Source organism: Puma concolor, chromosome F2, assembly GCF_028749965.1.
Source record: "Puma concolor isolate L17-30 chromosome F2, mPumCon1.1.hap2, whole genome shotgun sequence".
Classification (NCBI taxonomy): Eukaryota; Metazoa; Chordata; class Mammalia; order Carnivora; family Felidae; genus Puma; species Puma concolor.
In genome coordinates this window covers 78727519-78754558 of record NC_141684.1, presented here as the reverse complement: position 1 = coordinate 78754558, position 27040 = coordinate 78727519, and the positions used below count along the sequence as shown (strand labels likewise).

Genomic DNA, 27040 nt, shown 5'->3' with positions numbered 1-27040 from the left:
AAAAAATAAAGATTAAAAAAAAAAAAAAGAGTCCTCTGGGGGTGCCTGGGTAGCTCAGTGCCTGAGCTGACTCTTGATCTCAGCTCAGGTCTTGACCTCAGGATTGTGAGTTCAAGCCCTGCACTGGCCTCCACCCTGTGCATGGAGCCTACTTTAAAAAAAAAAAGTCTTCTGGCAAGATTTCCAGGGTACAAAATGGCCACAGTTGAAAAAGTTGCTCACTCATGGTTTCTTGTATTCAGTGCCTCAGGCTAACCTTGAGGAATATTCATGAAAATGTGGTATTTGCAAGGATTTAGTTATGTCTATGGTGGCATGAAACGGAGGGCCAAAGCATACATTTCTACTAGCCCATGTCTAACCTGTTTTCAAAGTTGATAACCTACATGTATGGGGACACCTCTTAAAAAATGTTTATTGAGAGAGACAAAAAAGAGAAAGAAAAGAGAGAGAGAGAGAGAGACAATGCACGGGGGGGGGGGCGCGGGGGGGCAGAGAGATAATCCCAAGCAGGCTCCACGCTGTCAGCCCAGAGCCTGACGTGGGGCTCGATCTCACCAACTGTGAGATCACAACCTGAGTCAACATTAAGAGTTGGCTGCTTAACCAACTGAGCCCCCCGGGGGGCCCCCAGAATTCATAATTCTAAACAGGTTGGATAAAGAGGTAAACTTGTAGTATCTGGTTATAACTGGAATTGCTGAGAACTCAGGCATCTTACACGCTCGTGAGATTCGGCTTGACACTCGTGGGAGTTAAGAACTCTTCAAGACACTGAGCAGTTCGCCTTAGAGGCTTGGACTGGTTAGGCAGACAGTCACCGGTACAGTGGAATTCCAAAGACATTACAAGTGACACCTGCATTAGCTATTCACGGACGGGTGGAGGACTTCGAGGGTGGCATTTCCAAATCAGTCCGAGAGAGGAGTATTACACCACCAATTGGGAATTAGACCGTCAGACGCATCTTTGCTATGAGCGTCCACAAAGCTGGAGACCTTTCGGAAGCCACCCGTAAAAGCGGTAAAGATTTTTCTCACCCTGCGAGTGTCGGAAACTCCCGAATTGCCCAGATTATAGTGAGAGTGAGCACGGAGGAATTCTTCCGTCTTGCAGGCCTAGCACCTGCTCTGAGGCAGAAGGAAAGGGTGACATCTATGAAAATGGTTTAGGAGCACAGCGTTTTCACGGGGGGCACGGACACCGAATCGAGAGGCATCGCCGGGTATCTTCGCGTGGGGCAGTTACTGCTTTGATGAGAGCACACAGGGAACCCATCTTGCATTTTGTCACACTGACGCTGGCCACTTGTTTCCACTAACACGAGGACTGGTGTTGCCAGTTAAGACTTATTTATTTTAAGGCAGGAAAGGAACAGGTGGCGCTCAGTCTAATGGCCTCCAAGTGTGAGACACCTAAGAAGTATGTAAACCAAATAGCTTTCAGCTGACTGCAGAGTCTCATTACCACTATGTTAAGAATTGTTTGAAAGAATTTCCACCTTACAAAGATGATAAATCATCTAAAAGTATGTTCAAAAATTGGCCAAAGACGGCTTGTTTATATTCTGAGAGTATGACTAATAATAAAAGCTATCGATTGGTGGACAGTAAGTTTTAACTGCTTCCACGTTTCACTAAGTAAAAGGCATATTTATGGAAATTATTTTAAAGGATTACCTAAAGTTTTGTGGCTTTAGACATCACTAAATCACATTCTAAAAAAAAAAAAAAAAAAAAAAAACCCGAGGCGATCCATAACTCTTTCTAAATATTAAAGGGCAACGGCTGCTTTGCACCCAACTTCAGAAAGAACTGTGGTGGTTTAAAAAAGACAATTTCCCCCCCACCACTCCTACACTTGCAATCTGAGTGGGTTCTGTTAGTTTGACCAAAAGACAAGTGGCCTAATTGGACTCCCAAGCGTCTGACTTTTGCTGTCTCTCTTTTAGGAATGCTGTTGCCACAGCTTAGAACCCCAGGGCATTAGGACAGGCCACAAGGGGAGCCGAAGCATCCCCGAGGACAGCCCTAACTAGCCTTCAGACACTCGCATGAAGGCGTCACGGAGCGTCCGGCCTGAGCGGAGTCAACAGATGCCCGCAGCCACGTGAGCTAGTACCGGTCTGGAATGAACAGTGACGCAACAATGGGCACTTGACCCAAAGATCGGGACCAAGGGCGCGGTGCTGCCACAACAAAAGCCTAACGGTTGGTGCGGCCCGACCACCAAGGCTGGGAAGGTAGGGAAACTGCTCCTGAGCTGGAAAGATGACCAGTTTTGCGGCGGCAAAACAAATGTGTGCCTCTGGCTGAAAGTTTCGAAGAAACACTCCAAGTGAGAATTGGTTCATTCTGGCCGTGTATAACGAGGCATGGGGAGATGGTTCCAGAACGCACGTCTCTGGGAAACGCGACTTGACGAAATAAAATACGAAGAAGCACTTGACAACATCAGTTGTGGCAATCACACCACAATAGCACAAGAAGGAAAAAAACAAAAACAAAAACAAAAACAAAACCCAGTCGAAAAGCTCTTAGTAAAGGCTGTGGGCTGTACACGAAAAGAAACGTAATCGTAGTTCACGACTTTGCTCAGCAAACAGTAGAGAGTCATGATAACGTAAATGCTCGTGAACCAGCTGGAAAGTAACATAGTAAATTACTGGAAAAACAGCAGAGAAAGTTCTTACGAAATAGCTAAAATGTCATATAAGAAAGTAAATCGATAAATTATTTATCAAGATAATTGCAGTATAGTATTATTTGGCACTTACAAGCTAAAAAGTATACCTCTAGGTGACACAACTGGGAAACAGAACAGGGGCTTGGGAGAGGGTTCACGGTTTTGAAAGCATAGGCATGTTTGACACCACGATAATTTAAAAAATAAAAATGAAAGTTTACATAATTTTTGCTCCTTCCGTTCTTAGCATATGCAGAGGTATCTTGGCGAAAATCAGTAAAATTATCCACATAATCCATGTGTGCTTAAGTTTTACTTGCAATAAAATGATTTAAGCATGATTCTTGTAATAAAGCAAGCTACGTTTCTATGAGAGATTGGGTAATGAACGTAACAGGCTTTGATTATGCAAAAAATCTTTATAATACCTAATGTTTATTGAATACTTAATGTTTTTAAAATTGTTCATAGCACTTTATAGGTGTATTAACTTCATCACTTAACCTTCAAAATAACCTTACGAGGTAGGTCCTACCATACCATCTAGGGAGAAAACTGAGGTTCAAAGCTAATGCCCGTCGCCCAAAGTGAAGGTTAGATCGAGATGGAACTCAGGGGTTCTGATGCCCAAACGCTCAGTACACTGACCGTAAGCATACAAAGGGAAGAACTCCAAGAGTGTTGCCAGGATCCATTTCTCTTTTTAACAAAGAAAACTGCATGTTCTCTCCATGTGCCTTATAAAGGGATATGTGGACACCGATGGGATGGCTATAAAACAGGATGGAAGAAAAACGCTAAGTGACAAAATCCATGAAAGAGCAGTGTCGATGAGATGGCTTCCGCGTCGTGTGTCAGGCCACGGCGGCTCCACAGCACAACGACCACATATTTCTATGTGTGAGAGGCACCCAGTCAGTCAAAATGGTCCACCTGGCAGATTCATCCAGACCCAACCAAATCTGCTTAACAAAACCGCTCTGGAGATACGGCAGTTGATCGCTTTGGTATTCTTTGCCCTGAGAGGTCATGGAAGGACTGAATAGAAACATGTGAAATCATTTGTTCATTTATTCATGAATATGTTGTCAAATTCAGTTTTCTATACACTATGGTGTTTATTCCATTTTCTGTACTATTAGATATACATATTTAAAAAAATATTTAACTTATTTTTAAGAAGAAATTAAATATTTTCTGAAAAAGAATCATTTTATTATCGTTCTCTAGCAACAAACCTGAAACAAGCCTCCTCCAACTCAACTAACTCATTTAAATACCTTTGCTCCGTAGCAATTTGTCTAAATATCGAGTTTACACAATTCTATTCTACAGAACACTGTTTTACCCTGTTACATAGTATATAGTTAAAGAACATTTTTGTAATAAACATGTTTCTCTTCCGATATGATACAGAACAAGTTTTTCACACTTCCCAGCAATCACTCGAATATATTAAAAATGCATCCTTCTTTAAAAGGCACACACATTTACAGGTTCAAATCTTTATTGTTTTAAAATTCTACATGTCTTTTACAATACAATATTTTGTTATTTAAATGACCTCTAAATGGTTAATGTACAATGAATATGCTTTTTCTGAACTCAAACCATGGATTACGATTTCATCAACAGGATTATTTTCAACCCAAATCAAAAGAGGTTGGGAAGGTTTTGAGTGCCGCGTTTGAAACGGTCAAGAGCACACACGCTTCCCCGTAGAACCCAGGTGGCCGCTGTTCAAAGTGCTTTTGAAGACTGCTGATTACGGCTGGCCTTAACATCAGTCGATCAAATGACAAGTTTTTATTTTGAAACGTCAAAGGGCATTTAAAAAAACAAATGAAACAATTTGCTTTAGTAATCTACAGACGCAAACTCAAAGTTATGATTATCTGCATGCAGTAACACTCCTCTTTAAATAGTTCTGAAGAATTTATACATTTTATAAAGAATGTGTTTCAGAGTGCAAGTTTTCTGATATTGATTTCACAAAAGGACAAATGCTGGTAATAAGAGCTAACATTTACTATCTAAGTCCAAGCTAATGTATATGTAACAGGCAATTAATATGGCTCACCGTAAGCCACAATGCAGGGTATGCCCTTTGAGAAAATGAACTACTTTGGTCCGCATTTCTAGTTATTTGGGTAAAAAAACCAAAAACAAAACCATTTTAAGTCGGCCAAGGCTTTTGATGAATTTATTGTTCCTAAAACGTAGCCAGTTAAAAAGGAAGTGATATACACCAGTGAAGTGTATTGTCACGGCGACCTCCGTATAAAAAGACGGCCTGCTGTTTTTGGAGTGATGAGTAAGCACTGTAGGACAGATCAGGAAGGTGTCACAGGACGTTTGATTTCTTCCTTAAGTTATACTTTCTTATTCCATGACACAGCTTTCACTCTGTAAAACTTTGTCCCCAGAGGAACCTTGAATCGGTTTTGTGCCTAAGAAGAAAAGAAGAGGAATGACTTCAATGGTTAAAACCAAACTACACAGTACTGTCCGATCGTACTACTCAGTGCGAGAGTACTAGGGCCTGGGGAGCACGGGCGAGCAGAAGTCTTTACCAAAGTGCCCGAGACCCGCCCCTCCCCAGGCTGAGAGTACACGGAACCACTAACATTGATGGAAGAAAGAGCTGGTAATTGTTGCTCAATAATACGGTACAAACGGAGCCACAGGTCACGATTTCGTACCGAAGAACTGTCCGTACACAGTTTAAGTTCCATCAGTGCTTTGGAGCAGAGAGGCCCCAAACCGTTCGGTAGATTCCACCGACTCTACGGTGTCGACATTGCTGACACTACAGTCAGGTACGTGTTCAGCCATCAGATAGTTCACGTTATCTTCCTTCCCGGGGGATAGCATACGAAAACAAGAAAACAACTCTGCCTACAAACAGATGCACTCAATCATCAGTTATGCTACGTGTTCTTTCTTCGCACACCAAAACACTAATAACTGGATAGTCACAGAACAGAAGAGCGTAGTAGTTTTCATGTACAGGCTGATGAGTTGTTGGTAATCATCTATCCATGTCTACTCTCTAAAGAGAAATAACAAATCCTTGTAAAACTCCTGGTTCGTACTCACACTCCTTAAACTCAAGGCCTAACTAGGCCTAACTCGATCAAGTGAGCTAAAACCCAACCACTGCCCTATTAACAATTTCTGTGTAAAGGAGTATGTGAATCTGAATCTTCCTTATGATTCCTAGGTTTATATTATCTGATGTAGTTTTTACCTTTTTGGCTTGACAGTATTCCTTTTCCATTACTTTTCCAAGTACCCAGGGTCTTCGAGATGCACCTGAAGCTAGTGAATGAAAGTGTGAGTTTCTTTTTAAAAGTAGTTATAATTAGTCATGAAAACATTAACTGTCAGAATCAAAACAGACGAATAAAGTTCTCAGAAGTGAAAAAAGGTGTAAGACTCTTAAAACTGAAATCCCTAAAAAACAAAATGTTTTCTGAAACAGAAATGGAATCATTTTACTTTTCAGCCATTGATTTTAACTTTCCTCACTAAATATAGATGGTAAAGCAAATCACAGAACTAATAAAAGTTCAAGAACTACAAATAATCTAAGTACAAATCATGAACAAATAAATCTAGGAATTCTAAATTAGCTCAACAGTGCCATCTACCGAAATGCTAATGAAGATGACCATTTCTATTTCTGAAAGCAGACAGTTATTCAGACAAAATTTATCCTCTAGGTTCAGAGCAAAGCACTGCCTTTGTGGGGGGGTGGGGGGTGCTTTTAACGTCAGTGCTCAAGGGTAGGAGCCTGTGTCATATCTGTCCCGCACAGCGCCTGGCACGGCAGCGGTAACATGGTTGGTGCACAATAAATACCGATTAAGGGCTAACGGGTTAAGAAGCAAAGCCCGGAAGGGCGGTGCTTGTGTGAAGGGGAGACGGAAAATGCGGGAGGAGACAGGATGAAAAGCTAATCCTCAAAGAGCCAAAGTGTGACAAGCTAAGAAAGGGAGAGTACTCATTTCATTTTTAAATTCATTAAAAGAGAAGCTAATAAAAGAGTTGATTTGCAAAGTACTGGGTCAATGAATGATCTGCTTAGGCTAAAGCCTGAGATTCCCAAGAGAAGACAAATCTGATTTTTATTCCCTAAACATAGTTTGGCAGGATATAAATGAAGGATATCATGAACGAACTATCAGAAATGGAAAATGCTCTACAGAGTAGTTTAGCACTTCACAGATAATGCGTGATTTCTGAAAAGAATGACCTAAAACTGAATGCTTATGTTTTATGTCTGAGGAGAAATGGGTCCCACTGTCAAGGGCATAAAAACACTCTAGTATTTTGTATTTCTTTAAAAAAGTGGGGGTGGGGTGAGGGTCAGGAGGGTAGAGTTCCTTGGTAAAGTAAGACTGTTAAATTCTTTTCTCCAAGACTTGTGATAGCCCTTCACGTGGTCACGTGCACTGTGACCTCTAAGGGTACACAGGAAGTGTTTCCTAGATTTAAACACTAACTCTCCTATTCTTGGGAAAGGCACACTGAAATTTTTAAAGATCCATGATATAACTTAGCCCCTTATAGTTCTGGAAACAAAAATAAACACGTTTGTGTATATTTATGCATTTATACATTTAGACATACACATGTAGAATAAAACAAATGGGGCAAAATGTTAACAACAGGTGAATCTGTAAAGGTCTATAGGTCTTTTCTTGTTTTTTTTAAACGCTGGTACTTGTGCAATTTTTTGGTAAATTTCAAAATCATTTTCAAATAAAAAAATTTAAAGAAATGAAAAAAAAACCCAGAAAATCGAAAAAAATACAACGTTCATTGTTTTCAAGGCACAAAATCAGTACGTTGTAAGCTTATCTTCTCATTTTTCAAGGTTCTACGAAAACTGTACAAGTCCATGCACATTTCTGTATAACCCATCACCAACAGCCATGATGGAGTGATCACGTGACACTGGCCTAATTCAAGAATTGGTATTTGCCCATGTCGGTAAGTCATTCCACACGGACACATCAATTGTAATGGGCATATATTCCTGTACTTTAATAATCCTATTTAAGCTAAGTATCCCAAGGTATCTATTCTCTTTTAAAGATCAAAGCAATAGACAATAGACACTGTAATTTAGTATATTTTAACAAAGTTTTTTTAAAAAAGCTAAAAAAAACCAGTAAGTATTGAAAAGTTTAATGAAAGAAAAAAAAAGGAAGAACGTAAGATGATAAGTAGGCTAGAAAAGGCATTTTACAACTGGAGAACTTTTTTTCTAAACCTGGTCTTTACTGCCTTTATAGACAAATGAATGTGTACTAAGCTAAAATAGGCTGCATGTGTATGAGAATTTTGACAATATAACTCTGCCTCTGCTAGGGTATATCTGATCCAATCTCATTAAATCCACTCTATTTTCGAACTGTCAGTAGAATCCTGGAAAATAATCCGGATAATGCAGATTTTATACAACAGCAACAACAACAAAAACAAAACGAAAAAACGAAACAAAACAAAAACAAAAACGTATTAAGCAGAGTTCCATCTGAGTGATGTAATTCTGTTATGGTTAGACAGGAGGGGAAAACCTCTGACATACTGCGTGTGCTCCAGCTTCGCTAGTGTGGTTCCGGATGTGACACTTACCACCCTCACCTGGTTTCAGATCCAGGGCAGGCAGAGACTCCGAATGCAGGAAATACAAGGTTGGACTAACGGTAAATAACACGTAATTGTCATGGCGCTCGTCCAGGATGATGAGCACCAAATCTCCCACCTGAAAACTGAAGAAAGGAATGTAACTTATTGCCCTGAAGAGTCACTGCCGCACTCTTCTGGAAACTTCAAGCATATATTCTGCAGTGTTCAGCCTATATTCAAGTATCAAACACTACCTATTGTTTAGAAAAACAAAACAAAACAAATGCTTGGATGAGGGGGGAGACCCCCCACCCCCGGGGGAGACCCCCCCCCCCCCAGTCATCTAGTCACAGGAAGAAGATGTTCATCCTTTATCTTCCACTCACACTACGTGTTACCTGCTATTTCTGTCTCTGGGTATAGTGCTCTTCTGTTTGAAAGAAAACCCAGCAGTGTTCAGTTCATGTACTTAATCAGGCTTAAACAAGTCGGTGGAAATGACTGCTTTAGGGTGAGGCCTGAAACACGGAGCGAGGAAAGAAGGAAGTGGGTGTAGCTGCCCATAGGCTCTAAGTGATGCTCTCTTCAGAATCAGTTTTCAAAATGTTCAAAATATGAACAGGCCTTGAAGGCTAATCTTGCAGCCTCACTGAATTTCTCTCTCAGTCTAGCAGTGTTTTAGTGGAGGGTTTAGGGCTTTCTTGATGTAGTATCATCTCATCTGCAAATAGCGGAAGTAATACGTCTTCCTTGCAGAGCTGGACGCCTTTTATTTCGTTTTGCTGTCTGACTGCTGTGGCCGGGACTTCCAGTACTATGCTGAACAGAAGCAGTGGTTACCCGAGGGGAGGGGGGTGGGGGATGGATTAAGAGTAAGTACACTTATCATGTTGAGCACTGAGTAACTGAATAACGTACACAGTTGCTGAAATACTATGTTGCACACCCGAAACTAAGGTAACACTGTACGTTACCTATACAGGAATTCGAATTAAAAAACTTAATAAAAAAAAGAAACAAGGAAAGTTAATCTTGGGTTTCACACTTGCCACGATCATTTAATTCTGTAGGTCTTGCACCTGATAAATCATCAGAATCACTGGGAAAGCTTTTAAAAGAGAACAGCTTTTTATTCATTAATTGCTTATCCTAAAAACCCTCGATGCCTGCCTCACAGGACGTGGCAGGCACTGTTTTGGCTAAACACCAGAACACCTTTAAAAAGGCAGATAGGGCCTCTCCCTGGCAGTTTTTTCTTTTTCATAAAGCTCATCCCATTCTAATCTTTGAAAGGCCCAACCCTGGATCTGACTTGACATACAGCTGATACATAAAAGCAGATACCATTTAGCCCTTTCAAATCACTGAGAAAAGAGAAGATTCTAATGAGGGTCAGTAACCACAGACGTCTGACAACCAAAAATGTCACTGACAGACCTATTACAGACAAAATACAGAAGACTAACCAGTGTTTGTGAGCTGTTAACAATGCTTTTCAAAAACCTTATTACGGAGACCCTCCTTTCCAACAGCCCGTGTCAAAACCCAATATATTACTGTGAGGTAATGTGGAACAGGACGGCTGTCTGTGAAATTATTCAACTGATAAATTTAATAGTGTATTATGAATCTGTAGTGTATCAATTAGAATGAAGTCTGAAAAACAGAAACCAGAAACACTGCAACTTAAAAAATCTCCTATCTGAAATGACTCTCCGATCGAAAATGAAAAACACTAAGGTGATCAACAGGATTTAGAAGCGGTGGCATTGGGGGTGCCTGGGTGGCTCAGTCGGTTGAGCGGCCAACTTCGGCTCAGGTCGCGATCTCGCGGTTTGTGAGTTCGAGCCCCGCGTCGGGCTCTGTGCCGACAGCTCGGGGCCTGGAGCCTGGTTCACGGTTCACATTCTGTCTCCTTCTCTCCCTGCCCCTCCCCAACTTGTACTGTGTCTTTGTCTCTCAAAAATAAATAAATGCAAAAAAAAATTTTTTTAAGAGGTGGCATCAGCTGAAAAGTGGAGTCAAAAAGATTTCAGAAGTATTTGTGTACAAATGATAATTAAAGCTGTAATTGAATGTAATCCTCATGTTTCCAAGAATAATTTAGAAAACCTTTGCTTTTAACAGAAAATGTTTTACTACCAATGAGTACAAAACACTCAGCTCAATGCACCTGAAATCTGAAGGATCACAGCCACTGAAATATATTTCCGTTAACAATCCAATACTATCTAAATCAGTGACTCTCTTTCACAGGAAAAACTTTGAGAAAATATAAATAAAATACTTACTCTCTAATAGCTATCTTTTCCGAATGCCTTGAGGATACCGAAGACATGCTCTGAGACATCTAAAAAAATGGACAGTTCATAAAGCTATTTACACAGTTAAAGCACCACATGTATTTATTAGGTCCTTGCTGCAAAAATTTCTCTCGATGTCACACACATTCAGATCTGTGCCTCAGCTTTTAAGAGTCCAAGCATAAGGTTCATTAATGTAATTCTTTTCCTTCAACAATAATTTTCAGTGGACAAATTCACCTACACTTTTACTTATGTTATTTTCTTAATCAAATTTGGCTGCATTAAAGACTACGTATAGAATATTTTATTTGTAATTCCATAGCTAATATTAAAAATATCACAGGGAAAGAGATTAACAATTTTTGGAGAAGAGTTTGCCAATTCTAACACATCAGTTTCAAATCTACTGGTAAAAGAATAAACCAAAAAACTCTACAGGAAAATCTTACTCAAAGACTCAGTAACTTGGAAAAACAAATAAACACAATGCTACTCTGGCTGAAATGTGGGTCAGAGAACAAAGTTCTGAGAGTCGGTAAAGTCCCTCTCTGACGTCCAAGCCAACTTCTGAGAAGCTTCAGTTTAAAAACCCACAATTCTGAGCAAGTGCTAAATGAGGAAAGGTGTGACTGTCACCCATTTCCTCTCCTGATGACGAACAAAATGGGACGAGACACGCGAGCTGACGCGCTGTTGCCTTTGCCCAGCTGGGACGGTTTGCTCTTCAAACGGGCTTTAATCCATTTCTGACACCATCACATGACACACGGGGCACGTGTCCCCCAGTCTCAGGGCCAGAAAGGATGGTAAAGATGCCTTCACTTCCCAAGCAGAGTGGGTAGCACAAATCAAGGACAGACAAGTGGATGTCTCTTATTAAGTCTAATTCTGATTCTCAGAATTTCTTCCATTGCTCTCTGAACATTATCTGGAATAACGAAGGGTCTCATTAGTGCTTGAAACAAAATAAAAAGAACAATAACAAATAATGAACAGAAGGGCCTAAAAGTACAGCAATTTATTATCAAAATCATCCAAATGGTCTACATACTGCCAGTGAAGGCAAGTTTGACCATCCATTTTCTGGACCATATTTTATTCAGATTTTTTAAAAAGCTTAAGTTTTTCATGTATTTATTATAAACGAGGTCTTAGATTTAAGAAAACACTGTGGAAACAGTTGTAAATTGACATGAAAGTATACTTAACATTGAGACACCTCTCTGGGTGGGAGTGGGGTCCTCTGGATCTGAAGGGCAAAATTCCTTCTTTCATAAACACTTCCCAAGCATCAACTGTGTACCAGTTACTACTGAAGGTGCTAGGAACACAGACAAAACTGACTACAAAACCCTTGCCAAACAGAGCTTATGGTCTATTGGAAATACTGCATAAAACAGCATGTTGAATGATGTCTGAGACAGGCAACTCTCCTCAGTCTTTTTGAACAACGGTTCGCTGTACTTACAAAAACCGCAAATAGACTCAAGATGGTCTTGGTGATAAGTTAATGATTGACTATAATGACTGTAGACTAATCGACCATATGACTGATGACTACAGAATTTAGATGTAATTTTTGCTGTTCAATAAGGTATAGGAAAGAAAAGCAGACGTTTCCCTACAAGATACTGTTTTTAAAAAGCTCAATTCTAATCAGTATCAAAACTTTTCAAACGTACTGAACACACGCCTTAAGGTTATTCCTATTTCCTCATAACTTACAATTATTAGAACTTGCAAAATGAAGTAACTGCCTTATTAAAACAAGCAAGATCAACTGTACAACTGTTCAAGTAATTGGTCAATATGTTTGCAGGTTAGAGTAAAGTCAAGATTAATTCAGAAGATTATACAGGGTATCATGCAAAGTGTCAGGATCAAACATGTTCGGTTTAAAAAAAAAGTGAACGGACATAATGTATTAATTACACACCCTTAAGAGTGAATATGTTAATTTCCAAAAGGCCTATACAAAGTACTTCTAACTATAAAGAGCTACTGACTTAAGAATCCCAACTTGATGTTACAAATACATGTAATTACGGAATCCTAAGTGATCATAGCTTATCAATCACCGGAAACACGGTCTTGAATTTGCCGACTGATATTAACGTGACATTAGTAAGGTAGTCAGCTTTGACCTACGGTCACCTCTCTGAGACTCAAGTCATTAATGACCCACATGGCCCAATGAAACTACTAGAAATAAATTCATCGAACCAAACATGTTGCTGACGGTATTTATAATGAAATGTAATGCAAAACATTTTGAAATGTTAACATCTATTGGCCAAGAAAAATAACTTACCAGTCTTTGATTTAACCGCTTGTTTTCTTCTTCTTTCAATTGTAATGTCTGCAGGAGGAAAAAAAAGGGACCTGTGGTTTATCCCTTGTACCTTCTCTACTTGAAACTTCGTAACTGTCAAATTTCCTTCATCTTCACATTAATGTTCTGATCTAGTATGAAAAGTTGGTGAGGATATTCTTTTTTATGGATCCTTTCCAACTGTTTTAATTATTTACAGGCTTGAGAGAGAATTAGAACAATTTTAGGTACCTTTACCTAAGCTGAGGGTTCTCAAAGTTTAATATGCATTAGAATTACTTGTGGAACTTGTAAATGTGCAGTAAATAGCTGGGAGCTATTCCCGAAGACTCTTCGGGGATAGACAGGAGACGGGGGATAGGAACAGGTCTGGCCTAAGAGGAGGATTCTGTAGTTGTAACACACACCCCAGCTGAATTTCACAAAGGTGATCACACAACCCTTTAATAAGAAAAGAATGCACGATAGAACACAAAGTTATAGAATTCTGACTTTGGATTCTTACTGGACGATTAAGCCTGAAAAGAGCAAGAGAAAATGTTGAAAATCTTAAAAGACCAAGGAATGAAAGTGATCTATGAATAAGGATATGTTAACTCTGAATCAAAATTATATATAACCTGATAGTACAATTGAGAGGAAACCCCTCATTGCCATTTTTTTTTAAATTTCAATTAATCTCAAAAAAACCCAAAGAACAAAACCCCTAACTTTTCATTATTCATACTCTATTTTTGCCCACTTCTAGAAAATACTTACCTTGTTTTTGAAATAAATACATGAGGGTTCCTATTTATAATCTTTTGTTGCATTCTGAACTGTTATTAAATAAAACCATTATTCCCTATATTCATTTTATAAAGACCACCAATCTTCTTCTCGGATATAGACTTCATTTACTGGGAAGAAATGACAAATAACAGACCTGGAATACTATTACCAAATATTTAGCCACTAGAATAAAAAAATGACAGGATTTCTCAAAACATTAATCACAGAAGTAACCACTTTTTAAAAGATCTAACTTTATAAACACAACTTGGTATGTTTTCAATATACACATTTTGTAACAGCGTCCAAAATGAACGCGAACACAGTCAACACTGCATTTCAAGAAAGAAATTTACTTACTCGTTCTAACAGCATTATTCTCTGTTTTTCTTCAGAGAGCATATGGATATTTTCTCTAAAAGAGAATGATTTATTTTAGTTTAAGTCTTTTAAAATTCTGGACTTTACATTCTTCAATAAGATTTGGAAATTTAACTATTACTACAGAGCACTTTAAAAATTAAAGATTTGGACTACATTTTCTTTCTTTTTTTTTTTTTTATTTTTATTTTTTATGTTTATTTATTTTTGAGAGAGACAGAGTGCGAGCGGGGAAGGGCAGAGAGAGAGGGAGACAAAGAATCCGAAGCAGGCTCCAGGCTCTGAGCTGACAGAATAGAGCCTGATGCAGGGCTCGAACTCATGAACCGTGAGATCATGACCTGAGTTGAAGTCGGATGCTCAACTGACTGAGCCACCCAGGCGCCTCTGGACTACGTTTTCAAAAGCAGCCTTAATGTTTAAATTAGGACACATTTCAATGGTACATGTTCTTTGTACTGGAGGTCTTGAACCCAGATCGACAAACCTTTTGAAATTATAAGCAAAACTTTGTGCATGCATTTTTCTAGGGGCCATGTCTTTTGAATCTGAAGTTTTCCCCCAGAGAGGAAGAAGCGCTCCCCTTCCTACGTGTGGGTTAATGCGTGGTAACAATAAAGTGGTTATTTCCTGGGTGGCTTCACCATTAAAACTAGAAACAAAACACAATACATCTATGAGTAAGCTACAGACAGAACTTAAAGTTTTATTCCACAAAAAAATAAACCAGATCTCAATAAAGATTTCAGCGGTACTACTAAGTGGCTAGAAATGTGCTCGTCTCTCTGCCGTGTGTAAAACTGCCCATCGCACTAAAACACTCAAAAGTTAGAAAAGAAAAAAATGTCTAATAGGGTACAGGCTTGAACCTTGTATTTTTATTACAATTCTTTATGGAGGCACAATTGGGAAATAAATTATGAGACATTCAAAGTGTAAAATATGATGATGTGATATACATACACATTGTGAAAACGTAAGTTCAATGAGTCAACTAACACCTCCATCACTTACCTTTCTGGCAAGGCAGGGAGAATGCTGAAATTCTACTCTCTTATCAAATTTCAACTATACAACACAGTGTTATCATTTACCGTGACCATGTTACATCCTTAGGTCTTGTTCATCTTATAACTTGTAACTGAAAGATTGCAACCTTTATCCAACCTTGCCCCTCCCAGCCCCAGCTCCTGGCAACCACTTTCCTACTCTATGAATTTGACTTTTTATTTAAAGATTCTACATATAAGGGATACTATGCGTTATTTGTCTCTCTCTGGCTGGCTTATTTCATTTGGCATGTTGGCCTCCAGGATCATCCACGCTACTGCAAAGGGCAGAATCTCCTTCTTTCTCATGACTGAAGAATAATTCGTGAAATATTTTTCTTCACCATTTTCTTAATCCATTCATCCATCAAGGGATACTTAGGATGTTCCCATGTATTGGCTACTGTGAATACTGCTGCAGTGAACATGGGAGGACAGAGATCTCTTTTGAGATAATGGCTTCATTTCTTTCGCACAGATGTGCCCAGAGCTGAGAGACAGCTGGATCATATGGCAGCTCTACTTTTAATTCCTTGAGGAACCACCATATTGTTTTCTATCCTGGCTGTACCAGTTTACATTCCCACGAACAGTTCATGAGAGTTCTCTTTTCTCCACATTCTCACCAGCACTTGTTACCCACTGCCTCTTAAATAACAGACATCCTAAGAGATACGAGGAGACTGATATCTTGTGGCTTTGATTTCTATTTCCCTGATGATTGGTGACACTGAGTACCTTTTCATGTAGGTCATCCGTACGTCCTCTTTGGAAAAAGGTCTATTTTTTGCCCACTTTTTAACTGGGGTTGTTTCTTTGCTGTTGTGTGGGTTCTTTATATATTTCAGGCATTAACAACGTATTAGATATATAATTTGCAAATATTGTCTTCCACTCCGTAAGTTGTCTTTTGATTTTGTTGATGTACGGAACCTTTTTAGTTTGATGTAGTCCTACTTGTTTATTTTTGCTGTCTTTGCTTCCAGTGAAAACCCCCACACCACTGCCAAGCCAATGTCAAGGAGCTTCTCTCCTATACTTTCTTCTCTGAGTTTTACAGTTTTGGGTCTTATATTTAAGTCTTTAATCCATTTTGAGGTGATTTTTGTGTATGGTGTTAACATAGGGATCCGGTTTCATTCTTTTGCATGTGGCTGTCCAGTTTTCCCAGCACCATTTATTGAAGACACGATCCTTTCCCTACTGGGCATTCCTAAACTCCCTTGTCAAATTTTAGTTGCCTAATATGCAGGAATTTGTTTCTGACACGTATGAATTTTGGGATTGCTCCTTTCCATTTCTGCGAGAAGTGTTACTGGAGTTTTGACAGGGATTGCAAAGAATCTTCAGATTGCTTTGGTTAGTAAAGACATTTTCATAATTTTAATTCTTCCAATCCATGAACACAAAATCTCTGTCCACTTATTTGTGTCTTCTTCAATTTCTTTCACCAACATCTTGTAGTTTTCAGTGTACAAATCTTTCACCTCCTTGGTTAAATTTATTACTAAGTATTTTACTCTTTTTGATGCAATTGTAAATGGGACAGTTTCTCATATCTCTGTTAGTTCATTGTTAGCATATAAAAACATTACTGATCTCATGTCCTGCAACTTTCCTGAACTTATGATTAGTTCTAACAGTTTTTGGTAGTCTTTTAGGGGTTTCTCCATATTATCATGTCATCTACAAAGAGATAATTTCACTTCTTCCTTACCTGTTTGGGTATTTTTTATTTCCTTTTCTTGCCTAATTGCTCTGGCTAGGACTTCCAGCACACTATGGTGAAAAGCAGTGGCGAGAGTAGGTATCTTTGCTTTGTCCAGATCTTACAGAGAAACTTTCAGCTTTCTGCTGTCGAGTATGATGTTAACTGTGTGTTTTGCATATACAGCCTTTATTATGTTGGGGTACATTCACTCTACACCCACTTTGTGAAGAGTTTTTATCATGAAAGGATTGATGTTGAAAATTCTGTCAAGTGCTTTTTCCTCATCTACTGAAATGATTAAACGATGGCCATTCTTTGTTTTGTTGATGGGGTAGATCACACCAGTTTGCTGAGGTTGAACCACCCTTGTATCCCTGGAATAAATCCCACTTGATCCTGGTGTACATTCCCTTTCGTACATTGCTGAACTTGGTTTATTAATATATTGCTGAGCATTTCTGCATCTATGTTCATTATGGATACTGCCGTATTTTTCTTGTAGCTCCCCTGTCATGCAGGTAACAGGGTAATGCTGGCTTCATATATTGAGTTCCGTAGAGCTCTTTCCTCTTCTATGTTTTAGAAGAGTTTCAGGAAGGTTGGTATTAGTTCTTCTTTAAAAAAAATGTTTGATAGAATTCACCAGTGAAGCCATCTGGTCCCAGACTTTTCTTTGCTGGGAGGTTTTTGCTTACAGATTCAATCTCCTTACTTAACTGGCCTGTTAAGATTTTCTACTTCTTCATGACTCAGTCTTGGACGGTTGTATGTTTCTAGGAGTGTATCCATGTCTTCTAGATTGCCCAATTTGTTGTAAATGATTGTACATAGTAGTTTCTTACAATTCTTTATGTCTGGTATTAGCAGTAATGTAGACTTCTAAATTATTCTGTGTAATTCCCCATTTACATTTTAAGCAACTAACTAAAGCAGGGATTGTGTCTTCTAAATGTTAATTCTTTTTTTTTGTTTAAATTTTTTTATTTGAGAGAGAGAGAGAGAGCACACATGAGCTGGGGGGGAGGCAGGGGTAAAGGGAGAGCAAGAAAGAGGGTGTAGAATTCTTAAGCAGGCTCCATCCTCAGCATGGAGCCCCACATGGGGTTCGATCCCATGACACTGGGATTACCACCAGAGCCCAAACCAAGAGTTGGGACACTTAACCGACTAAGCCACCAAGGCACCCCTACTGTTAATTCTTGTAGGAAGAGGCTATGCCTAACACAAGGTCATGAAGATTTAATTTCATTTTAGCTTTTACATTTAACTCTGTGATTCCCCTGTCTTGTAAATAGGAGATCCAATTTCATTCTTTGTTTGTGGATATTCACCTGTCCTGTCCTAGCATCATCTATTGAAAAAGCTACCATTTCTCCATTGAATCATCCTGGCACCATAATACAAGGATTCGGGTTCAACAGACTATAAATATAAGGGCTTATTTCCAGACTCTGTTTCAATGGTTTATATATATGTCTACATACATATAACTACACACATATATATCAGCTAGCATCATCCTTATTACTGCAGCTTTGTATTAATTTCTGAAATAAGGACATGTGTGTTTCCAACTTCATTTTTTTTGAAGACTGTTTTGGTTATTTTGAGTTCGTTGCATTTCCATATGAATTCAGGACCCACTGTCCACCTCTGCAAAAACGGTGTATTTCAACAACAACCGTGTTGAATCTGCAGATCACAGAGTATTGCTACCTCAACAAAATTAAGTCTTTTTTTTTTTTTTAAGATTTTGTTTTTAAGTAATCTCTACATTCAATGTGGGGCTTGAACTCACAACCCCAAGATCAAGAGTTGCATGCTCTACTGAGTGAGCCAGCCAGGCATCCCAAGATTAAGTCTTCCAACCAATGAACATGGGATGTCTTTTTAGGTCTTCAAGTTCATTCAATAATATTTTGTAACCTTCAGTGTACATGTCTCAAACAACTTCTGTTAAATTGATTCTTAAGTATTTAAATTTGTAGTGAAATTCTGGGGACTGTCAATATACAAGATATTATATATACAAATAGAGATAGTTTTATTTCTTCCTTTCTAATCTGGATGCCTTTAATTTCTTTTTCTTGCCTAAGTGCCCTTTATAGAACCTCAGGTGCAATGCTGAATACAAGTAGCCAAAGTGGACCATCTTCTTGCTCTTGATTTTTTAGGGGAAAGCATTCAGTGTTTCACCACTGAATATGATCTTCTCGTGGGTTTTCTTTTTTTTTTTTTAATAGTTTAAAAACTTTTATTTTTGAGAGAGTGCATGCACATGTGCATGTGAGTGGGGGGGGGGGAGAGAGAAAGAGAGAGAGAGAAAGAGAGAATGAATATGAATATGAATGACTGAATCCCAAGCCGGTGCCACACTGTCAGTACAGAGCCCAATATGGGGCTCAAACTCACAAACCGTGATATCATGACCTGAGCCGAAACCAAGAGTCAGAAGATGCTTACCTGACTGAGCCCCCCAGGCACCCTGATGTTTGATTTACTTATTGCATTCCTGAAATACTCCAATGAGTCATGACGATCATCTTTGACTCCATTCCATCTGAAATGTTAAAACTGTCCTTGGGATTTTTTACACCTGTATCTTATTCTCTGTAATTTTTAAATCCATACGTGTGGTTATGGTTCTATTCATTCCACGTATTTGTACCTTCTTTTTACTTGATATTTTATCATAGTTTACATACTTTTATTAATTTCATTTTCTCATACATGTACTTGAGATTACATAATTGTCCCAGTGTTACCACCTTGATTATAGCTCTCGTTTTTGATACTTTTGTTTAGACTTAAATAACTCAATTTTCATTTTCTTATCAATACCTATGTTGTATATATAGGTATTCAAATTAGCAAATGGATAAACTACTTTCGTTACTAATCTTCAACTGCTTATGCTTAGTGGCTGTAATTACTTCAGTATTTAGAACTCTGAGACTTGTTTTGTGATCTGGTATGTAGTGAATTTCCTTAACGGTTTCTCTATTGCTTGCTCTATTTATTTATTTATTTATTTATTTATTTATTTATTTATTTATTTATTTATTTATTTATTATTTTTACTTCATTGTGTCACGAGAGGAAAAAGGCCTCCCATAACTGTGGCTCTACAAAGTTCTCGTTCTAGATTTAATCCACTTTCTATTCATACACAATTGATCGAAGTTACATTTTTAAGCAACTACAAGTTACCAACCAACTGCTTAAGGTAAAACCGCGCCCTGTCTAAATCTGAAACTTCTTCTGTAACTTATAAAACCCTTTTGCTTTGAATGATTTACACACTTTTCCCCTTACTATTTTTCTTCAGGTGCTTCTCATATGTAGAATTCAGTTGGATACTTTTTTTTCTTGAGAGGTTTTGCTGCGATCGGCCGGTTAACTGTTCCCATGTCTGGACTTCCTTCTGTCGCTTACGCCTTCTAATTACGATAGTCCCTTTAGGAACTCCTCCGCCTTCCCCCGCCCAACACACACTCACCAAAATCAATACATCCGTTACTACGGTAACGCCCCTTCCTCCTAGGTAGTGGACCTCAGAGTTTAAACACTTCCTGCGAACAAGAACTGCTTCACACTCCTGCAGGGAGCCTTCAGCGGGCAGCCCACGACAAGTCTGGGGCACACGTAAACTATGAAAAGAGGCCAAAGCGACTCACATACACACACAGTCAGCGACACTAAAGTATTGCTCGGCTTTGCGGCTCAAAGATCTAAAAGGCACAACTTTCAGGCACAGCAGCGCCACACGTATTTCCTGTCCTCGGCGCTTGGCTCACGGAAGTGCACCGGTGCTTGGAGAGCCTGTCCTACTTGGGGCAGCTGAGGCCGGACGGACTTACTGTACAGACATCGTGCTGGTCTCCATCGCCGAGTCGGCTTTGCCTTCGTCTTGCGTTTCCGGGCCTGACCTCTCTGGCTCGCCGGGCAGTTCCGGTGCGCATGCTCCGTAAAGTTCCGGGGCCGCGGCTACGTAGGGCGAGGGAACAAAACTGCCGCCGCGCAGCTTGCTGACTTCTTCCTCCAGTTTTTTCTTTTCCTCAAGCAATCGAGCTCGATCTTCAGACAGCGACTCTATCAGATCTGGAGGCCCCCCCCCAAGGTGAAATCACACATTATAAACATTTCATGTGACTGTTTTAATCTTAAAAGGCGTTGAAAATACATGACAAAACGTCACTTACCTTTATCTCGCTCTTGCTGTTGCATTGTACTTTTCAGCTTATCATTAAGATCGTTGATTATGTTTTCTTTTCTCATTTTCTCTCTTGTTAAAACAGTGTTAAAGTTGGTCTGGAACAAGAGAATGACAACTGTTTCAATTATCTGCACGTACACAGCAGCCAGGGCTGAATAAACTAGCCAATATTTTTACGTGGTGCATCTGTATGTGGAGAAGATACAGTGCAGCTCACAAATGCTGTATGTTTGGTTTGTTTGTTTGAGGGGCAGAAAGGGACGGAGACAGAGAATCCCAAGCGGGCTCTGCACTGTCAGCTGATGTGGGGCTCGAACCACAAATCCGTGAGATCGTGACGTGAGCGGAAACCAAGAATCAGACGCTTAACCGAACTGAGCCACCCAGGCGCCCCACAAATGATGTTTATTTTTAAATAAGAATGCTATACTGTCGTAAATACAGTGTCACTGCACTGTCCTGGTTCCACATTAAGATACGTTCCAATTTAATACCTTTAAAATGAATTCTATTTTCTCATTACAGACTGTCTACCTACTTATCGTCAGAGGAAATTTAGCATGAAGAGATGATTTTAAGTTTGGGGGGAAAGAAAGAAAACGAGGTAACGAGTGTTGTTATACACTCCCTTTTTCTTCTTTAATAATCTTCCTGCTTCTGGAATCTTCCTTTTGTTTTTAGCTAAATCTTGACTACCACAGTAATGTTTCACAGAGATGACATCATCCCATCTCTTTATCTGGACATCTGGCTTATAATAACTAGACTTGTTCTTCCTCGACTTTTATAAAAACTTTCCGGGGCGCCTGAGTGATTCAGTCGGTTAAGTGTCTGACTCTTGATTTCAGCTCAGGTCATGATCTCACAGTCATGAGATCGAGCCCCGCATCAGGCTCCAAGCTGGACAAGAAGCCTGCTTAAGACTCTTTCTCCCTGTGCCCCTCTCCCAGGCACACACACCTGCTCTCTTTCAAAAAAAAACAATTAGAAAAAAACCAAAACCCCTTCCTACTATGAAGCCCATGTACTGAAGTGCCTGCACAGATCGCGAAAGTCCCTGTGGCAATTCTCACTGTAGTTTCTTTTATAAAGATGACCAAATGGTCGGCAATTTCATTTGCAAAATCTCCATTAAGATCTTCTTTAAACTTAAGAGCCACAGGGGCGCCCTGGTGGCTCAGTCGGTTGAGCGTCCGACTTCGGCTCAGGTCATGATCTCACGGCTTGTGAGTTTGAGCCCCGCATCGGGCTCTGTGCTGACAGCTCGGAGCCTGGAGCCTGCTTCAGATTCTGTGTCTTCCTCTCTCTCTCTGCCTCCCCCACTCACACTCTGTCTCTGTCTCTCAAAAACAAATAAACATTAAAAACTTAAGAGCCATAGATGGACAGCAAAGGCCTCTTCCCATCTGCCCAGCATTTCCAATTCCAAAATTAAGAGTCAGGACCCTTCAATTAATGCATACTGCCAATAACGCTAAAAACTGGGAGACAGAGTAAGGATATGGCATTTTTAGATCAAAATTAGTGAATTCATTAAACACTGAGTTAAGCCAGAAAGCATACATGAAGATGCCTCAAAAGGGACACTTATGATGTCTTTTGTTAAGCCATCTCTCTATGTATTATTTATGTAAAAAGAATCAACAAATATTTATAATAGCACACACATTTCTGTCAGTTAATTCATCCCCTACCTAATTCGGGCAATCTAAAATTATGTGTCGCTCATAAAGGAGCACACAGAGAAAGACAGCAAGAGAGTGAGAGTTCATGTCGAATGAATCATACAAGGAAATGTACAACCTCAGATTTTTAAAAACAGAGACATCATTAATGATCTCTTCCTTGGTAATTCTTACTTAAAACTGGTCGCTACCTCGCGAACACTTAAAATCCATTGGCTTCCATAAAGCCGCACTCTTTCTTTTTCTAGTTACTCTCCTTCCTTCTTTTCAGGCTCTCCTTTCTTTCCCCAGGCCTTAAAACTTAAAATGTAAAGTGACTACAGGTTCTGAACTACTGGACCTTCTTGAATTCTAAAAAGACACGAAGGTAATCATACCATCTCAGAAAAGGGAAAAGACCCACATATATCGAACGAATGTGGGTACCAACTATATACAATGTGTCACCGTTTCAGAAACGCATCCCTCGGGGTAAGAAAACCAGGTCACTCTTCTCGCCGGCCCGAGCTGTCACTGCAGATGCCCACTGCCCTCCCCCCCCCCCGCCGTGCCCGTGTCTGGCAGTTCTCCCCTCTTTCTCCCTGCCCCAGCGGGCGGTCCCTATTAAGTACAAATCAACTGTGGTCCCTTGATTTCCTCTCCAATTGCTCATCGTCATCCAGGCCTGCGGTGAAGTACAAGCTCCTTCACCAGGCCCCCTACTTCTTAGCGGTCTGGCCCCTGCGTCCTTCACGAGCTTTACATGCTCAGTAGTCATCAATACTAACAAGTGAATCGTCAAAGTTCAACAGCCCGCCATTATCTACCACCGGCCTGTCATGTGGATAAGAATGAGGGAAGTGTAAGAAGTCTGTACCGATTAGCATGTAATTTAGAATAATAAAATTTTAGAGCTCAGGGGGAAAATTCAATCATTATATATGAAGTCGTATAAGCACTTAAAAGTAATCGGAATTGAAAATGCTTTTATCATGAGGATATTTAATAAATATTCTCAAGGTCAAAGCTGGAAAAATCACATCTAAGATATGAGGCACCCTCGGCTGCACAAAAAAATTATATTCGTTAATTTATATTTAGCTTCTTTAGACCTAAAGTAAATGTAATGAGGGCTGGGGAACACACCTGTTGTTCAGCAATCAGAGATGTTCGAACATTCTGCATTTCTTCATTCTTTCTTTTCTCTTGCTCTTCAAGTTGTTCTAGAAACTTTGCTTTTTCTTCCTGAAGCTTTTCTTGAAGTTCAGCGACTAGGCTTGAAGAATCTTCTCTGGTAGATTCAGTGGCAAGACTTGAAAATTAAATAAAGTATTAAACTTTTTCCCCAAAATAACACATAATCATGAATATATCAAATGCCACAATTCGCTGACATCAGAAAGGCTACGTATCTTCCTTAAACCTAACAATAATTAGGAGATATTTCTGGGTAACCCTCCACCCTTTTTATCTACCAACTGGAAGCAAGTAAGAGGGGAAAGTGCCAGATACTGACACCAACATGGCTGAACGACTATGATAATCATATGTGATAAATTCAGGATAACCTGCTTCTACCAGTAAGTGGGAATGTTCTCAATATAAAAATCAATATGCCTCTCAACTCGGTTTCAAATTTCAGTTCTGCTATTCCTACAACTGTAATGCACATGACACAGAGATAAAAAAAGAAAAAAAAGAGAAAGAAAAAAGAAACCCATACGTGAAGATCACGTACGCTGAAAAGACCTTAAATTTTTTTTTTTTTTTTTAATTTTTTTTTTTTTTTTCAACTTTTTTTAATTTATTTTTGGGACAGAGAGAGACAGAGCATGAACGGGGGAGGGGCAGAGAGAGAGGGAGACACAGAATCGGAAACAGGCTCCAGGCTCCGAGCCATCAGCCCAGAGCCTGACGCGGGGCTCAAACTCACGGACCGCGAGATCGTGACCTGGCTGAAGTCGGACGCTTAACCGACTGCGCCACCAGACCTTAAATTTTTAAAACAGGTTTTGGTTCATTTTGTTAGCTAATGAATAAATAACACAAAACTAAAGGCGAGCTTAAACGTTCACAGTAAATCCACGAATTCATAATTCATACTCATTTGCCTCGAAATTAGCTAACCCCTGAAGGGTTGCTGACAAAGCACCCGAGAGAAGAGAAGAGGAAAGGCAAAGAGAAAAAGCACAGACACAAGTTAGTAAGCACTGTAACTTCTGATACAGAAGTGAATTTTGTCTGTCTTCAACCTAATAATCTTGTACACCGAAAAACTTTGCCCATGAAGTAGGTAATTAATCCCACCAAAGGAGTTACAAATATGTTAAACCACAGGAAAAAGGGTGCCATCTTAGCAAATATTCCCACACTATTTTAGTGACCAAATCAACTCATTGCTTTAAATGTACATTTACACAATTTCAAATGACACTTTAATGTTTCTGGAATGAGAAGGCATTTTACAACCAATGTGGATATTGAAATTGTTTGCTCTTACTTATTCCTGATGTAATTTCATAATCTATAAAATTATTATACAATTAATACTACAGCAATTGCTAATCAGACAAAAACTGTTCACTGTGATTCTTTTAGTCATACTTCCAAATTTACTGATAAAATCTAGTAATTCATATGAACTTGGTCCCCATTTTCTCCTAAGAGATGGTTTTAAATGAGCAAACATGAAGTATGAAGTTAGAGACAGAATATTTCTAACATTAAAGTCTGACACTTCTTAGTTTACAGAAAGGCTTCAACTGGGGAAACACTTAATCCGTAATATAGTAAAAAGGGATAAGGTAAAAGATTTGTTTTCAAAGTTTTCCTTTAGGGCTAGACGACAAAGGGGTACGGAAGGTAAAAACTGTAGCACAGAAAGAAACCTGACAGGCTATGTAAAACAAAGGATCACGGAGAAAACAGAATATAAATGTGGACTCAACATACCAAGTGTTAAGGATTAAAATTAGGTATACGCAGAGTTTACATATTAGCTTGTCTTCAACAGTGCTTGTCTAATAAAATGTTTTATTTTTTTAATTTTTTTTTTTTTTTTTTTTGAGAGAGAGAAAAAGAGCACGAGCTGGGGAGGGGCAGAGAGAGAGGCAGACACAGAATCTGAAGCAGCTCCAGGCTCTGAGCCGTCAGCACAGAGCCCCACGGGGGTCTTGAACTCATGAAATTCGAGATCACGACCTGAGCTGAAGTTGGACACCCAACGGCCCCAAACACTGTGGATTTTATTAGAAGTACAATGTAAAGTCATTAAAGAATTTTATCTAGAGAGAGAATGATAAAATACAGATTTAGGTTTGTAAAAGACTGCTGTGAGGATATTGTTCAGAACACTGGAACACAGTAACAAAGTATAAAGGAGGGAAGGTTTCAGCGTGAGAAAGGATTCTGGAAGCGTGTGACTCTCTCCAGAGGCTCGCACAGGCTCCTGGGGAGGGGGGAGGAGGGAGGAGGGAGGAGGGAGCCGGCCCCGGAGCGCACAGCCGCGGTGCAGGGATCCCCAGGGCGCGCCGGGAGAGAACGGTCCCCTTCCCGAAGTACTTCCGGAAGACGGTGTATTGCCTCCCCAAGGACCAGAGACCCCTACAGGTGCCAGTGAAAGGCTTTCCATTGGCGGGGGACAGAGGTGCACCCAGAGGGCATATAACCTTACTGCTGCCTTTAGAGGTGCTACACCACAGATTCTGTACACTGCGCAGGCAGTGGGACTGTTCTTCTGCGATGAAGGCCATCAGACACAGCGTGTAGAGGCTCTACTCTGGAGGATGGAGGCGGGGCAGTGTGGTGTCAGGTCCTTGAAGATTTGAGTCTTGAATCCCAGCTTCCTGCCCTGCTATTCCGTAGGGCTGCCTCAACAGCAAGGGGTGGGAGATCGCCCCGTCTGGGACGAGAGACTGTGGCGGTGCCGTTTCCACCCCCCTCCCCCCACGACAACACCGCAGGACTTCAGAGAGCAGCCCGGTGGCCCATAGTGGAGGACGGGCCACTTACACCAAACCCTGCCCCCCTGTGCCTGGCAGCCGCGTGTTTACTTGGGCAGGACCGACTCGGAGCCAGGGCACAGGGCCTCTCCTGCAGAAGACCAGCACAGAGCGCACTCCGCGGGCACAAAGTGTTCCGAAAATCCAGTGCTTCGAAACAACACCTGCAGTTCTGGGGGAAACAGGACCAGGCTTACTGGGTTGTGTTTTGTTTTGTTTCTTCTTTTGTTCTTTTGGAATCAGGCTCATAGTTTTTTGTTTGTTGGGTTACTTTTTTTTCATTT

At 39.9% G+C, this 27040-nt stretch overlaps 1 protein-coding gene across 3 annotated transcripts in view; it reads right to left on the bottom strand.

Annotated features, from left to right (window-relative positions):
* Positions 1–3738: 3738 nt before the first annotated feature.
* The window catches only part of RB1CC1 (RB1 inducible coiled-coil 1), a 93334-nt gene continuing 70032 nt past the window's right edge, over positions 3739–27040 (bottom strand). The window contains exons 16-24 of one of the 3 annotated variants that reach the window (XM_025922902.2): positions 23902–24067; positions 21078–21186; positions 20736–20976; positions 14095–14149; positions 12943–12990; positions 10617–10675; positions 8332–8468; positions 5936–6006; positions 3739–5135 (exon numbers count right to left, since the gene is read on the bottom strand). In XM_025922902.2, the coding sequence (XP_025778687.1) occupies positions 5058–5135; positions 5936–6006; positions 8332–8468; positions 10617–10675; positions 12943–12990; positions 14095–14149; positions 20736–20976; positions 21078–21186; positions 23902–24067 (964 nt within the window). In that variant the 3' untranslated portion in view covers positions 3739–5057. Of the gene's footprint in view, positions 5136–5935; positions 6007–8331; positions 8469–10616; positions 10676–10712; positions 11560–12942; positions 12991–14094; positions 14150–20735; positions 20977–21077; positions 21187–23901; positions 24068–27040 lie in introns of those variants that run through there. The other 2 variants (XM_086695097.1, XM_086695098.1) reach the window with 2 other exon arrangements.